Source organism: Nerophis lumbriciformis, linkage group LG31 (assembly GCF_033978685.3).
Source record: "Nerophis lumbriciformis linkage group LG31, RoL_Nlum_v2.1, whole genome shotgun sequence".
In the NCBI taxonomy this organism is placed as follows: domain Eukaryota; kingdom Metazoa; phylum Chordata; class Actinopteri; order Syngnathiformes; family Syngnathidae; genus Nerophis; species Nerophis lumbriciformis.
Window position 1 is genome coordinate 10992501 of NC_084578.2, and position 19177 is coordinate 11011677.

General features: G+C 40.5%; 1 protein-coding gene across 6 annotated transcripts in view; it reads left to right on the plus strand.

The window, feature by feature from the left end:
- The window catches only part of tns1b (tensin 1b), a 391203-nt gene that overhangs the window by 15437 nt on the left and 356589 nt on the right, over positions 1-19177 (plus strand). Inside the window, exon 1 of one of the 6 annotated variants that reach the window (XM_072912001.1) lies at positions 18024-18152. The exons of the other annotated variants lie outside the window; for them this stretch is intronic. Coding sequence (XP_072768102.1) covers positions 18141-18152 — 12 coding nt within the window. The 5' untranslated portion in view covers positions 18024-18140. Of the gene's footprint in view, positions 1-18023; positions 18153-19177 lie in introns of those variants that run through there. 6 annotated transcript variants of the gene reach the window in all.

Sequence of the window (19177 nt, forward strand, 5' to 3'; positions counted from 1 at the left end):
TCCTGTTGGAACACCCAACTGCGCCCAAGACCCAACCTCCGGGCTGATGATTTTAGGTTGTCCTGAAGAATTTGGAGGAGGTAATCCTCCTTTTTCATTGTCCCATTTAAAGCACCAGTTCAGTTGGCAGCAAAACAGGCCCAGAGCATAATACAACCACCACCATGCTTGACGGTGGGATGGTGTTCCTGGGATTAAATAATAAATGATAAATGGGTTGTACTTGTATAGCGCTTTTCTACCTTCAAGGTACTCAAAGCGCTTTGACACTACTTCCACATTTACCCATTCACACACACATTCACACACTGATGGAGGGAGCTGCCATGCAAGGCGCTAACCAGCACCCATCAGGAGCAAGGGTGAAGTGTCTTGCTCAGGACACAACGGACATGACGAGGTTGGTACTAGGTGGGGATGGAACCACCTTAAAAGCCTCACCTTTTCTCCTCCAAACAGATTGCTGGGTATTGTGGCCAAACAGCTCAATTTTTGTTTCATCTGACATCACATGGACAAAAATAAGACCTTCTGGAGGACAGTTCTGTGGTCAGATGAAACAAAAATTGAGCTGTTTGGCCACAATACCGGGCTCTGGATCTTTCTGTGTGGAGTTTGCATGTTCTCCCCGTGACTGCGTGGGTTCCCTCCGGGTATTCCGGCTTCCTTCCACTGCCAAAAACATGCACCTGGGGATAGGTTGATTGGCAACACTAAATTGGCCCTAGTGTGTGAATGTGAGTGTGAATGTTGTCTGTCTATCTGTGTTGGCCCTGCGATGAGGTGGCGACTTGTCCAGGGTGTACACCGCCTTCCGCCCGAATGCAGCTGAGATAGGCTCCAGCACCCCCCGCGACCCCAAAGGGTACAAGCGGTAGAAAATGGATGGTTGGATGGATGTGTGGAGGAGAAAAGGTGAGGCCTTTAATCCCTAGGAACACCTCGACTTTGAATCGAATCGTTACCCCCAAGAATCAAATCGAATCATACTCGGGTTGTACGGTATACCGCTACTAATGACGTACCGCAGTACTAATGAATTCAAAAAGGTACTATACTGCCTTTAAAAATATCTAGTATGTTTATATTTCATGCGCCTGATGGCGCGCCCTGTCGACATTGCTGGTAATACGAGCCGAGGCGCATGTAAGTCAACACACACACAGAGCACTTACAAGCAGAAACAGTGTGAAGACCAAAGAGGGAGATTAGACGTATTTCGGCTTCAAAACTAACAATAATGGTGAAGCTATAAACGAGGGGTGTCCAAACTGTGGCCATTCACGTTGCGGTAAATACAATTAAAAAGCAACGTTTCTTACCTTCTGGTACCTGCTGATCTGTATTTGGGATCTGCATGAATCCTGAAAAATTGCGCGCGTTCGCCTTTGTAGTCGATAAGCATCTTCTTTTTCTCTATCTTATTGTTATGGGTCATTCATCCTCCGCTGTTGCCATTTCTAATAAAAAGAAGTGTAAAGTTCTTACTTATATCTGTCAGTAAACTCGCCATGAAATCGCTAAAACATACCGGTGTAGTGAGTTTACATTATTCACCCGAGGAACTTAGGTTATTACAGAGTTCCGGTCGGACGTTTTTTTTCACGGGACACATTTCCGTCGTTGTTGTTTCCGGATGAAGAGATTGCTGCTCGGTTATTGATTTAAGTAAAGTCTGAATGTCATTAAAAAAGTTAGCTCCATCTTTTGACACTTCTTCCACTCCTGTCCTTGCACGCTACACCGCTACAACAAAGATGACGGGGAGAAGACGCTGTCGAAAGTGAGCCACGTAAATAAGATCGCCCACAAAACGGCGCGTCCTGAAGCGACTGTCAGAAAGCGGCTTGGAGATGATCTGTAAAACATCATCTATGCAACATTTTGACCAAAGAACCACCATTACATGTTATGTAGACCACAAGGAAGTGTTTTACATTTAGAAAAAAATTATAACAATATGACTGTCATTATCCGATTGTATTTTGTGTTAGTTTTGGACTCCTTTAGTTCCTGTTTGTGCACCTCTGAGTTTGTTTTGGTTGCCATGGTTGCTCATTGTGTTCAACTGTCTCTGATTAAAGTTCGCCCGCTCACCTGCTTCCCGAGCACTAATCAGAGGCGTTATTTAAGCCTGCCTCTGCCGGTCAGTCGGCCTGGCGTCATTGTTTGCTTCATGCCTTGTCTGCGTAAGATAATTGTTTGTTTCATGCCACAGTTTTGTGAGTATTCCTTGTCCATAGCCCATGCTAAATAGTAGCATTAGCTTCGAGTGCGACTCGTTTTCCATTTTTTCTACTACTGTGATATTTTGAGGAATAAATCATGTTCCAACCTGGTCCGTCTGCATTTCGGGAGAACAAACCCCGCAGTAAGCTGCGAAAACCCCGTCGTGACAATGACTCCTTTAATGCGCACTATAATCCGGTGCGCCTTATATATGAGAAAAGATCGAAGATAGACCATTCACCGGCAGTGTGCCTTATAATCCGGTGCGCCTTATGGTCTGAAAAATACGGTAATAATCAATTTTCTGCCACTTGACAAAATAATACAATATGTTTCTGCATACGTCAGCAGCCAAATTACTTAGTACTAAAAGAGAAGGTGTCTAGTATGTTCACTATCTTATTTAATGACAACATTGTTTTTTGATTGCAATAATTGTTCAAATAAAGCCAATAATGACATTTTTTGTATTGTAACGTAAGGAAATACGTTTTGGTAAGTACTAGGGGTGTAACGGTACACAAAAATTTCGGTTCGGTACGTACCTCGGTTTAGAGGTCACGGTTCGGTTCATTTTCGGTACAGTAAGAAAACAACAAAATATAAAATTTTTGGTTATTTATTTACCAAATTTGTAAACAATGGCTTTATACTTTTAACATCGGGAACACTATAATAATTCTGCCCACGTTAATCAACATTAAACTGCCTCAAGTTGTTGCTCAGATTAAATAAAATGACAACATTTTTCTTCTACAAATAAAAAGTGCAACATTAAACAGTTTCAAATCAACTCATCATGCTTAATTTATTACAGCATTTGGGAAGCCTGTAGTTGATTTTTATTATGTAAATGTTATATTTTTATCAACATGTGATAGCAGGGACCCTGCCATTCAAAACTAGGCTGTTGCATTACTAATGATTAATGTAACTATAGCTGAAAAAATAGTAGAATAGCAATAGGAGAGACTATTCATCCCTGAACACCATGGAGTTCATGTAGGCTTAATGATGCACTTACATTTTATATCAACTATCAGAGACAGAAACTCTTCATTTAACATAATGTCCTTTTTTGCTGCTTCAACACAGCTCAATCAACACAGAAAAAGGTAAAGTGAAATAACAGACAGACAGGGCTTTGCTATCCGTAACACACACACACACACACACACCGCAAAATGAGCTAACGTTACGCTAAAAGCGAATTAGCCTTCACCTCAAGCCAGGACTGCGAGCGAGCTGAGCTGCCTTTTATATTTCTAGAAGGTCAACGGGCTCATAGTGATGTTACTAGTAGTTGACTGGGAGGTGTTTATTATCATTTGGGGAGAGTCCGCTGCCTGATGCTTACCTGCTAAACGCTAAGCACTGACTACATGCGCTCTGAATACGCACTGCTGATTGGCTGTTACCGCTCTGTTTGTAACCAATCAGATGGTTGTGTGGGTGGAACAATGCTGGGTGATGTGTAGAGTTCTGACAGAAACAGAGGCAGAAGGAAGCGAAGGCGGCTACTTAATATGTTCGTGTGGAAACTCGTTCGGTACACCTACGAAACCGAACCGAAACCGCCGTACCGAAACGGTTCAATACAAATACACGTACCGTTACACCCCTATTAAGTACTAATATTGGGGAAAACCCTACGTTGTACAGGATTAAAATGTTATAAAATACAAATCTCATGCATTTGAAATATGTGCAAAGCTATTTCCCACAGACGTTGTGTTATTAGCAGAAAAGCAGTAGACACTTTGTAGCCTTCCATAAAAAAAGTGGCCCATGCTCCACGTTCCTGTCCAGATCCCTGTTAAGACAGTGTGTCCCACCCTTTGCTCGCAAGCCCAGGAATGTTTAATTAAGTCACACCCCTCGTCTCGATACTGGACATGTGTTGCACGCGTCTGAAGTCCGACACAGGCATCATTGGCATCTACATCACATCCACTGGCGGGGGAGATCAATCACAGGATCCCAAAAGGCTGAAGCTGAAATTATAGCCAGACAATGAACAGCCATGTGTCACCTCAGATGAATGGAATTTTGTTGACTGTCTGAGGAGCCGTCCTTGTTCACGGTTGTGACAAAGGTGCTCTCTTAGGGGGAAAATGCTCCCATGTTGGCAAAGGTACAGCTCTTTTCTTCTAAAGGAGAAAATCATTCCAAGGTAAACAAAAAGCTTCCACACTGACGGGTTGCGTAATGGACATAAACTAGACTGACCATATGTCCTCTTTTCCACGGACATGTCCTCTTTTGGGGGGCTGTCCGGGCGGAGTTTCTTAAATGCCTCAAATGTCCGGCATTTTGAGTTAGGGTTGCGTGTATTTTCAATGTACGTTCAGGGTTAAGAAGGGGTTAAAAACAAAACAAATTGTAAAGGTGTGCGCATGCAGCAACATTCGTGAGGGAGGGGCAGAGACAGAGAGAGAGAGAGAGAGAGAGAGAGAGAGTTATGATAAACGCGCTTGCGTCGCCAGTGTCCGCTTATTATCCATAGAGGTAATTTTTTATTATCTATAGCAGGGGTGTCAAAAGTGTGCCCCGGAGGCCATTTGCGGCCCACAGCTAATGTTTTAAAGGGCCACGGCACATTCTAAAAATACTATTAGAAAAAACAAAAACATAACAAAAGTGAAATAAAAAAGCTTAAAGGTGAAATCAATTTAGAAAAAGTTGCAATGTTGACTAATAAAACAAAGCTGTTTTTTTTTTCCTTTCAAACTGTCATTGCTCAAAACATAATATTGAATCAAAATCAATGTTATTATGAATTATTGACCCATCCAAGGTTCTCATTACTTCACATCAAATATTCCACTTTGAAAAATATTTTTGGTGGAAGATTTTGCATATTTTGTGTGTTTGCCATTAAAAACATAGTTTTGTTTGCCAAAAAAAGGGCGGAAAACCAACAAACAAAAAAACAACATAAAAAAAACATTTTTGAAATGAGGGATAGATCTGAAGACTCCAGAGATTTAAGCGTTAAATATAAAATGTATGTATGCCCTGGCACACCATTAATCATCATTTCATGACCCAAGCAAAACACTTTTTACACTTTTATACTGAAATAAATACACCTACAACTTATTAAATAAAAACATAGAAAAAACTACCAGCTGTGGTAAAGTTTATATCCATGAAGGAAAGAAGAAAGTGAATGAATGAATAACTGAATACATTTTCATATCCATACAATTTTTTTAATTTTTTTTAATTTATTTTTTTATGAATTAAGTAACGTTTATGACAACCTTTTTCCAAAACACAACATAGAATGTGAGATATAACAGGATAATGCATACGTTTATAATTTGTTATCAAAACGCTTACAAAAAAGTGGGACCCCAAAAATTTACTGTGGGACCCCATTTTGAAAATTCCTAGCGCCAACACTGCTGTCAACAGAGGAGAAAAAATGTTTTATTTAAATAAATATATTATTTATAAAGCAAGTTCGAGTATCATTGGCAAATTTTCACCTGGTCCCGGCCTTGGTGTGCATATGTGTCCTCTTTTTGGGATTTCAGAATATGGTCAGCCTACATTAACAAGCTCGCTTCGTTCCATTAATACACACAAAAGCTCACTATAGCCAATAAATGTTGGACGAAATGTGAAACCGCATGCCGGACACACCGTCTCTTCGCCAGTAAAACATAAATTACAGTTAAAAAAAATGGCATAATGCTGGAGTAATGGGGAGGATGCTATCGCCAAGGGCAACAGTTGGTGTTGGCAGTGAATGAAGCTATCTTTTTCTGCAAGTACTCGGGGTTGGTCCATCAGTCCCAAAACATGCACGTTGGGTTAATTTAAGACCAGGATTATCCACAACAGCAGAACGTTTCATGTACTTATACAATTAGAGCAACAATGTTTTGTCCGAGACGTTCCTCGGTGGAATTGCTGGATTGTTTTGGGTCATTGTCTGCCGTTGCCACGTGTCCAAAGTACCGTACATTCCAAAATATAAGCTGCTACTTTTTTTCCTATGCTTTGAACCCTGCGGCTTACAAAACGGAGCGACAATATTTTATTTATTTTTTTCAAACCAAGCAAAAGCACTGACAGGGTGTTTTATTGTTTGTGCTATGGCACCCTCTTTTTGAAGAATTCGCTCACTGCAGGAGCTGCAGTGTCCTTCCATTTATCCGCAGTGCTTTTTTTTTCTTCAACCGGAGTGCTGTTCAATCTTCTAGCCCAGTGTTTTTCAACCTTTTTTGAGCCTTTTTTGCGTTGACATAATCCGGAGGCAAACCACCAGCAGAAATCATTAAAAAACGAAACTCAGTTGACAGTAAAAAGTCATTGTCGCAATTGTTGGATATGACTTTAAACCATAACCAAGCATGCATCACTATAGCTCTTGTCTCAAAGTAGGTGTAGAGTCACGACCTTTCACATCGCGCCGTGACTTATTTGGAGTTTTTTTGCTGTTTTCCTGTGTGTAGTGCTTTAGTTTTTGTCTTGCGCTTCTATTTAGGTGGCTTTTTCTCTTTTTTGGTATTTTCCTGTCGCAGTTTAATGTCTTCCGTTGAGCGATATTTCCCGCATCTACTTTGTTTTACCAATCAAGAATATTTCAGTTGTTTTTATCCTTCTTTGTGGGGACATTGTTGATTGTCATGTCATGTTCGGCTGTACATTGTGGACGCCGTCTTTGCTCCACAGTAAGTCTTTGCTGTCGTCCAGCATTCTGTTTTTGTTTACTTTGTAGCCAGTTCAATTTTAGTTTCGTTCTGCATAGCCATCCCTGAGCTTCAATGCCTTTTCCTAGGGGCACTCACCTTTTGTTCATTTTTGGTTTAAGCATTAGACACCTTTTTACCTGCACGCTGCCTCCCGCTGTTTCCAAGATCTACAAAGTAATTAGCTGCAAGCTGCCACCTACTGATACGGATGAGTATTGCACGGTTACTCTGCCGAGCTCTAGACAGCACCGACACTCAACAACAACACATCATTTGCAGATTATAATTACTAATTTACAAAAAATATTTTTAACCCAAATAGGTGAAATTGGGTCATCTCCCACGGCACACCAGACTGTATCTCACAGCACACTAGTATGCCGCGGCACAGTGGTTGAAAAACACTGCTCTAGCCATCCACAGCGTTTATTCATCACTCCAAGCAACGTTTGTAAGTTTTACAATACAACTACAACAATCCATACTTTCTAAACCGTCCCATGTGTGACGTCTGTAGGAGTGTTTTCATGCATATTTGTATGTGCTATTGTAGTGTAATGACGCTAGCATCCTTAGCACTAGCTAATATACTAACATATTCATGAGTGTCTGTTAGTATTATTAACTTAAATAATTTTTGTATTGTTTCAGTTTCACAAATTTCTCAATAAATTCACCAAAACGTCACCGTGGAGTTATTGAGTCTGTTTAGCTGATTGAGAGAGCTAGTTTCCGCAGCTATTGGGTCCATGACGACGACTTCTGTTTTGTTTGACCAACTGTTTTGCTGCCCTGTTACAGGCACAGTCTAGTCCGGCTTATATCTGGAATTATTTTTTGGTAGGTGTGGCTTATATCCCGCTCATAAAATATTGTACATTGTTCCAGAAGTTCTACTTCTTGTCTTGGCTTTTGTTCTGTTGCAAATTTCAGTCTTGATTTGTGGTTGTTTTTCTTTGACAGAACAGGGTTTCCCCTATATTGCCAAGATACTTCTGGCGGCGGGGTTGTGGTCATCATGATGTCATCTGTAATTTGCATAATTTGCTATGACCCTATGATTGTCTTTAAATAGCCTCAACTTAGACTTAGACTTAGACTTCCTTTTTATTGTCATTCCAATTTGAACTTTACAGTACAGATAAGAACGAAATTTTGTTACATTAGCTCATGGTAGTGCAGGATAAAAAAGCAATAAGGTGCATAAATGAATAAATAAATAGGTTACTGTACAGATAAATATATTGCACTTTTTCATATGCATCCACGTTTATGGATGTATGTTATATTGTCTTTTTTTATTCCAGGGAGTTAATCCATTTTGGGGGGAGTTGAGGGGATAATTGTATACAAACAATGTATACATACATTTAAAAATAAATTTGTGTTATTATTTATTATTAACATATATTTTTATATAATATTGTTTTGCTCCATTTTGAATCATAGACTTTTTGTGATTTTTTTCTTTGTCAAAAACAACGAGCAACAAATCTATCATCTTTTTTTTTAATTATAGACTGTACTCGCTTTTACCATTCAATGTCAGCCTACTCTTCTCCAGTTTGAGAACTCTTGTTTTTAAGAGAAATAAACTGATGGTGATATGTAGAAGTCTATACAGGCTGGTCACTAGGTGACAGTCACATGACATGGATGTGCTCTAGCGCTTATACGTGACTATTCCAAAGTTGATTAAAGGAATACAGTCTTTCATTAAAGTGAACACAACATCTCATTTGCAACTTTTTACACCTCAAAAGAAAACCGTTTGTGAGGTCCTGGGCTCTGGTGTAGTGCCATGAAGACATCACACTTGACTAAACAGCGAAGTAAAAGTCGCAACAAAATTTCTGTATGTCAGGGCCATTCAACTAAATTGCTTTGGTGGCCACATTTCCAGTTGAATAGCCCTGCTGTATGTGAACCAGCGGCAGGATCATTACCTTTGCAAAAGGAGAACTCGGTGTTTAAAATATTATTGTGTGCAGACAATACGTTTTTTTAAAAGAGATGTACGAGGTCAAAAAACAGCCGGCTGTTTTTCAGAGAAGCACACCTGGAAGCAGCTGAAAAGTGAGAGCACTTACTGTCCTGATTCGTTGCCCGGGTCATGGCTTGATTTATGTTTAGTAGCTTTTTTGCTGTATCCTCTTAAGGAAAGAGGGTACAGCAAGGAAACAGACTAAAACATAGGAAAAAAGTTACAAAACATAAGCCAAGCCATGACCCGGGCAACCGATAATGACAATACCACCCCTTAAAGGATGGATATCAGTCGTCCCAAGGTCGAAAAAAAAGCTACTAAACATAAACCAAGCCATGATTGGGCAACGGATCATGACAGTACCCCCCCTTAAAGGACGGATATCAGACGTTCCAAGGTCGAAAAAAAAAGCTACTAAACATAAACCAAGCCATGATTGGGCAACGGATCATGACAGTACCCCCCTTTAAAGGACGGATATCAGATATCCCAAAGTCGAAAAAAAAGCTACTAAACATAAATCAAGCCATGACCCGGGCAACGGATCATGACAGTACCCCCTCTTAAAGGATGGATACCAGACATTGCAAGGTAGTAAAAAAAGCTACTAAACATAAACCAAGCCATGACCGGGCAACGGATCATGACAGTACCCCCCCTTAAAGGACGGATATCAGACATCCCAAGGTCGAAAAAAAAGCTACTAAACATAAACCAAGCTATGATTGGGCAACGGATCATGACAGTACCCCCCCTTAAAGGACGGATATCAGACATCCCAAGGTCGAAAAAAAAAGCTACTTTACATAAATCAAGCCATGACCCGGGCAACGGATCATGACAGTACCCCCTCTTAAAGGATGGATACCAGACATTGCAAGGTAGAAAAAAAAGCTACTAAACATAAACCAAGCCATGACAGGGCAACGGATCATGACAGTACCCCCCCTTAAAGGACGGATATCAGACATCCCAAGGTCGAAAAAAAAAGCTACTAAACATAAACCAAGCCATGATTGGGCAACGGATCATGACAGTACCCCCCCTTAAAGGACGGATATCAGACGTCCCAAGGTCGAAAAAAAAAAGCTACTAAACATAAACCAAGCCACGATTGGGCAACGGATCATGACAGTACCCCCCCCCCCCCCCCCCTTAAAGGACGGATATCAGACGTCCCAAGGTCGAAAAAAAAAGCTACTAAACATAAACCAAGCCATGATTGGGCAACGGATCATGACAGTACCCCCCTTAAAGGACGGATATCAGACATCCCAAGGTCGAAAAAAAAAATCTACTAAACATAAATCAAGCCATGACCCGGGCAACGGATCATGACAGTACCCCCTCTTAAAGGATGGATACCAGACATTGCAAGGTAGAAAAAAAAGCTACTAAACATAAACCAAGCCATGACCGGGCAACGGATCATGACAGAACCCCCCCTTAAAGGACGGATATCAGACATCCCAAGGTCGAAAAAAAAAGCTAATAAACAATAAACATAAACCAAGCCATGATTGGGCAACGGATCATGACAGTACCCCCCCTTAAAGGACGGATATCAGACGTCCCAAGGTTGAAAAAAAAAGCTACTAAACATAAACTAAGCCATGATTGGGCAACGGATCATGACAGTACCCCCCCTTAAAGGACGGATATCAGACATCCCAAAGTCGAAAAAAAAAGCTACTAAACATAAACCAAGCCATGATTGGGCAACGGATCATGACAGTACCCCCTCTTAAAGGATGGATACCAGACATTGCAAGGTAGAAAAAAAAGCTAGTAAACATAAACCAAGCCATGACCGGGCAACGGATCATGACAGTACCCCCCCTTAAAGGACGGATATCAGACATCCCAAGGTCGAAAAAAAAAAGCTACTAAACATAAACCAAGCCATGATTGGGCAACGGATCATGACAGTACCCCCTCTTAAAGGATGGATACCAGACATTGCAAGGTAGAAAAAAAAGCTACTAAACATAAACCAAGCCATGACCGGGCAACGGATCATGACAGTACCCCCCCTTGAAGGACGGATATCAGACATCCCAAGGTCGAAAAAAAAAGCTACTAAACATAAACCAAGCCATGATTGGGCAACGGATCATGACAGTACCCCCTCTTAAAGGATGGATACCAGACATTGCAAGGTAGAAAAAAAAGCTACTAAACATAAACCAAGCCATGACCGGGCAACGGATCATGACAGTACCCCCCCTTAAAGGACGGATATCAGACATCCCAAGGTCGAAAAAAAAAGCTACTAAACATAAACCAAGCTATGATTGGGCAACGGATCATGACAGTACCCCCCCTTAAAGGACGGATATCAGACATCCCAAGGTTGAAAAAAAAAGCTACTAAACATAAATCAAGCCATGACCCGGGCAACGGATCATGACAGTACCCCCTCTTAAAGGATGGATACCAGACATTGCAAGGTAGAAAAAAAAGCTACTAAACATAAACCAAGCCATGACCGGGCAACGGATCATGACAGAACCCCCCCTTAAAGGACGGATATCAGACATCCCAAGGTCGAAAAAAAAAGCTACTAAACATAAACCAAGCCATGATTGGGCAACGGATCATGACAGTACCCCCCTTAAAGGACGGATATCAGACATCCTAAGGTAAAAAAAAAAAAGCTACTAAACATAAATATAAATACTAAACATAAATATAAATACTAAACATAAAATATTATTGTGTGCAGACGATACGTTTTTTTATAAGAGATGTACGAGGTCAAAAAACAGCCGGCTGTTTTTCAGAGAAAGCAGCTGGAAGCAGCTGAAAAGTGAGAGCACTTACTGTCCTGATTCGTTGCCCGGGTCATGGCTTGATTTATGTTTAGTAGCTTTTTTGCTGTACCCTCTTAAGGAAAGAGGGTACAGCAAGGAAACGGACAAAAACATAGGAAAAAAGTTACAAAACAGAAGTCAAGCCATGACCCGGGCAACCGATAATGACAATACCACCCCTTAAAGGACGGATATCAGACGTCCCAAGGTCGAAAAAAAAAGCTACTAAACATAAACCAAGCTATGATAGGGCAAAGGATCATGACAGTACCCCCCCCTTAAAGGACGGATATCAGACATCCCAAGGTCGAAAAAAAAAGCTACTTTACATAAATCAAGCCATGACCCGGGCAACGGATCATGACAGTACCCCCTCTTAAAGGATGGATACCAGACATTGCAAGGTAGAAAAAAAGCTACTAAACATAAACCAAGCCATGACCGGGCAACGGATCATGACAGTACCCCCCCTTAAAGGACGGATATCAGACGTCCCAAGGTCGAAAAAAAAAGCTACTAAACATAAACCAAGCCATGATTGGGCAACGGATCATGACAGTACCCCCCCTTAAAGGACGGATATCAGACATCCCAAGGTCGAAAAAAAAGCTACTAAACATAAACCAAGCCATGATTGGGCAACGGATCATGACAGTACCCCCCCTTAAAGGACGGATATCAGACATCCCAAGGTCGAAAAAAAAAGCTACTAAACATAAACCAAGCTATGATTGGGCAACGGATCATGACAGTACCCCCCCTTAAAGAATGGATACCAGACATTGCAAGGTAAAAAAAAAAGCTACTAAACATAAACCAAGCCATGACCAGGCAACGGATCATGACAGTACCCCCCCTTAAAGGACGGATATCAGACATCCCAAGGTCGAAGAAAAAAGCTACTAAACATAAACCAAGCCATGATTGGGCAACGGATCATGACAGTACCCCCCCTTAAAGGACGGGTATCAGACATCCCAAGGTCGAAAAAAAAAGCTACTTTACATAAATCAAGCCATGACCCGGGCAACGGATCATGACAGTACCCCCCCTTAAAGGACGGATATCAGACATCCCAAGGTCGAAAAAAAAAGCTACTAAACATAAATCAAGCCATGACCCGGGCAACGGATCATGACAGTACCCCCTCTTAAAGGACGGATATCAGACGTCCCAAGGTCGAAAAAAAAAGCTACTAAACATAAACCAAGCCATGATTGGGCAACGGATCATGACAGTACCCCCCCTTAAAGGACGGATATCAGACATCCCAAGGTCGAAAAAAAAAGCTACTAAACATAAACCAAGCCATGATTGGGCAACGGATCATGACAGTACCCCCCCTTAAAGGACGGATATCAGACATCCCAAGGTTGAAAAAAAAAGCTACTAAACATAAATCAAGCCATGACCCGGGCAACGGATCATGACAGTACCCCCTCTTAAAGGATGGATACCAGACATTGCAAGGTAGAAAAAAAAGCTACTAAACATAAACCAAGCCATGACCGGGCAACGGATCATGACAGTACCCCCCCTTAAAGGACGGATATCAGACATCCCAAGGTCGAAAAAAAAAGCTACTAAACATAAACCAAGCCATGATTGGGCAACGGATCATGACAGTACCCCCCCTTAAAGGACGGATATCAGACATCCCAAGGTTGAAAAAAAAAAGCTACTAAACATAAATCAAGCCATGACCCGGGCAACGGATCATGACAGTACCCCCTCTTAAAGGATGGATACCAGACATTGCAAGGTAGAAAAAAAAGCTACTAAACATAAACCAAGCCATGACCGGGCAACGGATCATGACAGTACCCCCCCTTAAAGGACGGATATCAGACATCCCAAGGTCGAAAAAAAAAGCTACTAAACATAAACCAAGCCATGATTGGGCAACGGATCATGACAGTACCCCCCCTTAAAGGACGGATATCAGACATCCCAAGGTTGAAAAAAAAAAGCTACTAAACATAAATCAAGCCATGACCCGGGCAACGGATCATGACAGTACCCCCTCTTAAAGGATGGATACCAGACATTGCAAGGTAGAAAAAAAAGCTACTAAACATAAACCAAGCCATGACCGGGCAACGGATCATGACAGTACCCCCCCTTAAAGGACGGATATCAGACATCCCAAGGTCGAAAAAAAAAGCTACTAAACATAAACCAAGCCATGATTGGGCAACGGATCATGACAGTACCCCCCCTTAAAGGACGGATATCAGACATCCCAAGGTTGAAAAAAAAAGCTACTAAACATAAATCAAGCCATGACCCGGGCAACGGATCATGACAGTACCCCCTCTTAAAGGATGGATACCAGACATTGCAAGGTAGAAAAAAAAGCTACTAAACATAAACCAAGCCATGACCGGGCAACGGATCATGACAGTACCCCACCTTAAAGGACGGATATCAGACATCCCAAGGTCGAAAAAAAAAGCTACTAAACATAAACCAAGCCATGACTGGGCAACGGATCATGACACTTACTCTGTAAAAACGATTTGTTTGCACACAATTAGGTATTTATTTTTATTTTTTTAACTCGCCTTTCTCCCTCGGAGTAGGGAGGGTGGTCTAACAAGTCGACTGTGAGGTTGACAGTCGAATCAGACTCCTCCGGATCAAATCGTCGACTATTTGATGACAGCCCTAATATACAGAACCTTACAAAAGGGAGCGCATCTCCTTTGTATTGCATTACAATGAGAGCGGTCAGTGTACAACTCATTCTTGTAGTTTTCATTGTTTGGATTTAAATGACGATGCATAAATGACGCTTTAATTTGCTGTGAAGTCCTGTGCACTTGTCATCCACACCAGTCACCCTCACCCCATGTATTCACACTAGCAACTTTTCTTAGTAGCTGTAGTTGTAACTGTTCTATCACGGTAAATACATTGTCTATTAACGGAACTATAGACATCATGATGGCCTTTTACCAATAGAAGGACGAGATCGCTTGAACTAATATTTACTTTTCCAATATGTTGATACCGAAGAAAGACCAGAAGGGGGCAGAGACTGACCTCGCTTGTCCTGTTTTTAAAAGTCGTTTCCTTTCCAGCAATGTGTTCCACGGGTTCAAGAGTGAGACCATGCGACTCAGGCTTCCAATTTCAGTTGCCGCCTCGGTCTTATCGCACGTGTTGGGGTGTGCCACTTGCGGAGCGCCGACATTTCAGACACTCCCGTTGGCACTGATCATCACAGAGGTCTCCATCGTAGCTTAGCGCTTAAAATATGGATAACAATGGAACAGAGAGTAAACTCCGCCATGTTAAAAGCTCAGCACCCAACAATGTGCATTGAAGGAGGCCTTGGCAGGCTTTTTGGAGAATGAAGCCTATACATATATAATTTGATCGTTGATAAGTCAACAATTATCTTAACGATTAGTCGACTAATCATATAATAAAACGTACACATATTTAATGGCTCTAATTTTTCCATTGACTTCTGAATGCAGCTTAAGTTAAGGGCTATATAAATACACTTTGATTGATTGATTGATTGATTATTTTGACTATGCGGTTAGAAACTTGGAAAGTGCTATATTAGTGGTTAGGACTTGATCGAGTGTAAACCAGGGGTTTCCAAACTTTTCGCATTGGGCTAAAATATTTTGGCCGTGGGCCGAAAGCCGACTGCACCGTATTTTTCGGACTATAAGTCACAGTTTTTTTCATAGTTTGACTTGTGCGACTTATACTCAGGAGCGACTTATGTGTGAAATTATTAACACATTACCGTAAAATATCAAATAATATTATTTATCTCATTCACGTAAGAGACTAGACGTATAAGATTTCATGGGATTTAGCGATTAGGAGTGACAGATTGTTTGGTAAACGTATAGCATGTTCTATATGTTATAGTTATTTGAATGACTCTTACCATAATATGTTACGTTAACATACCAGGCACGTTCTCAGTTGGTTATTCTTGCCTCATATAACGTACACTTATTCAGCCTGTTGTTCACTATTCCTTATTTATTTTAAATTGCCTTTCAAATGTCTATTCTTGGTGTTGGGTTTTATCAAATAAATTTCCCCAAAAAATGCGACTTATACTCCAGTGCGACTTATATATGTTTTTTTCCTTCTTTATTATGCATTTTTGGCCCGTGCGACTTATACTCCGGTGCGACTTATACTCCGAAAAATACGGTATGTATTTTTATATGTGTATATATATATATATATAATATATATATATATATATGTAGAAAATGTGTATATATATATATATAAATGGGCATCACGGTGGAAGAGGGGTTAGTGCGTCTGCCTCACAATTCGATGGTCCTGAGTAGTCGTGAGTTCAATCCCGGCCTCGGGATCTTTCTGTGTGGAGTTTGCATGTTCTCCCCGTGACTGCGTGGGTTCCCTCCGGGTACTCCAGCTTCCTCCCACCTCCAAAGACATGCACCTGGGGATAGGTTGATTGGCAACACTAAATTGGCCCTAGTGTGTGAATGTGAGTGTGAATGTTGTCTGTCTATCTGTGTTGGCCCTGCGATGAGGTGGCGACTTGTCCAGGGTGTACCCCGCCTTCCGCCCGATTGTAGCTGAGATAGGCTCCAGCGCCCCCCGTGACCCCGAAGGGAATAAGCGGTAGCAAATGGATGGATGGATGGATATATATATAAATGTGTGTATATATATATATATATATATATATATATATATATATATCTATATATATATGTATATATATGTATATATACGTATATATATGTGTGTATATATATATATGTGTGTGTATATATGTGTGTGTATATATATATATATATATATATATATATATATATATATATATATATATATATATGTGTGTGTGTATATATATATATATGTGTGTGTGTATATATATATATATATATATATATATATATATATATATGTATATATATATATATATATATGTGTGTGTATATATATATATGTATATATATAAATATATATATAGATATGTGTGTATATATATAAATATATGTGTGTATATATGTATATATATAGGTATGTGTGTATATATATGTATATATATAGGAATGTGTGTGTATATATATATGTATATATATAGGTAGGTATGTATGTATGTATGTATATATATATATATATATGTGTGTGTATATATATGTATATATATAGGTATGTGTGTGTCTATATATGTATATATATAGGTATGTATGTATGTATATATATATATATATATACATATATATATATATATGTATAAATATATATGTGTATAAATATATATGTATATATATATGTGCATACATATATATGTATATGTACATATAATATTAATGATGATATATAATTGAATATTAAGAGTATGTGAAAGTTTGACTCCTACCTTGTTTACTTCCGTGACAACCTTCTTAAAGTTTTGCAATAAATCAGAACTATCAGGCAGCAAAAATGTGCCAAAAGTGGATAAGTGTGGATAGTGTTTTACATTATTTCTATCATGCATTGTAATGGATTTAAATGGGTGTAATTTAGAATTGTTTTTATGGTATTTGGATGTTTTTCATAATATCCACAATGTTCAGTGAGCAGGTTGTGTTATGTGTGACCATGTGTGTTGACCTTTATATTAGTTACATTTTCTTCCCCTCACCATGACTAGGGAAGGTTGTTTGGATTGTGTCATATAATTAAATGCTGTGCTCTGTACTTTCAAGGGTCATTGATATGATTTACTCAAATTGTCCGCAAGATGGCAGCATATATGTAGCATTCCGAGATTATCAGATTATTTGAAAGCACTCCGCATTGCGATGCTTTGTTGAACTCATGGCGTCTCGCGGTGCCAAATTTAAGAGGCTGGCGGGCCGCACTTGGCCCACGGGGCCAAACTTATACGAAACTTATACTATGATTTACACAAAATAAGGCTCAATGTATCCATTTTGGTTATTTGGCAAGATTAGATAAATGCTGCACATGCATCTGGTGTGTTTTATTTGCTCGCTTCACGGTCCAGGAACCAGAATCCCAGTTTGACCAATGAAAAATACAGCCTGTTCTCCACTTTAAGTACTGACCTTGGTCAAAGTACTGCATGCCAAAAAAGGAAAAAAAAAAAACCCAAGTGTGTACCAAGAGAGAACATCATCTCCTGGTATTTTGGCTTTCCGTGTTCCGATCTCCTGACAGAGGCTGCGTTTCCTCTCCTCTGGCTAACAATGCCGCTCAGGAAGTACGTCAGGATAAGGGCCAGACTACAGGGCTCTCTTTACTCGCTGTAAGTCCCAGAGATCGCGACATCGTTTTGCTGACCAGACAGAAAAGCTGATCCAGTCTTCAAGAAAACGTTGGATCCCCCAAAATAAAAGAAGAGGATTTACTGTCCAGGTGTGTTCAAAGACTACGATGTTCTCGCTGGTGAGTGCTGTCATTTTTAGCTGCGGGTGTTGAGGGTCACTCAAAATATTCCCTCTCCTTTAATCAATCACACCTTCGTCTGTTGTCAGATTGTCTTTAAAAGCAACAGAAATATCGTAACAACCTACTTTAATTTTTTTTTCTCATACGAGGCAGATTCCTCTCTCCTCTTTCTCAGCACTCTTTAAAAGTATACCTTTTTTTCCAGACTGTAAGCAACTACTTTTTTTCCCAACGCTTTGTACCCTGCAGCTTATAAAACGTTGCGGCTGTTTTTGGGGATTTTTTCCCCCCGCTAAATTCCATAATGTCTTGTGTTCAACAAATAGTTTTCATATTACACCGTTGCTCCGGTTTCGTGCCTTGAACCGGAAGTATAACCGCCCACAGCGTTTCTGCTCGAAGGTATTCTTCATTCATCCCGAGTAAAAAGTCTCAAAAAGTTGCTCAACCATGTTTTAGCTTTATGACATAATATAAAACCCAAAACCAGTGAAGTTGGCACGTTGTGTAAACGGTAAATAAAAACAGAATACAATGATTTGCTCCTCCACATCAAGAGGAGCCAGATGAGGTGGTTCGGGCATCTGGTCAGGATGCCACCCGAACGCCTCCCTAGGGAGGTGATTCGGGCACGTCCGACCGGTAGGAGGCCACAGGGAAGACCCAGGACACGTTGGGTCTATGTCTCCCGGCTGGCCTGGGAACGCCTCTGGATCCCCCGGGAAGAGCTGGACGAAGTGGCTGGGGAGAGGGAAGTCTGGGCTTCCCTGCTTAGGCTGCTGCCCCCGCGACCCGACCTCAGATAAGCGGAAGAAGATGGATGGTTGGATGGATGATTTGCAAATCCTTTTCAACCTATAGTCCATTGAAAAAACTGCAAAGATAAGATTTTTAATGTTCGAACTGGTATACTTAGTTATTTTTTTTGCAAATATTAGTTCATTTGGAATTTGATGCCTGCAACATGTTTGAAAAAAACTGGCACAAGTGGCAAAAAAGACTGAGAAAGTTGAGGAATGCTC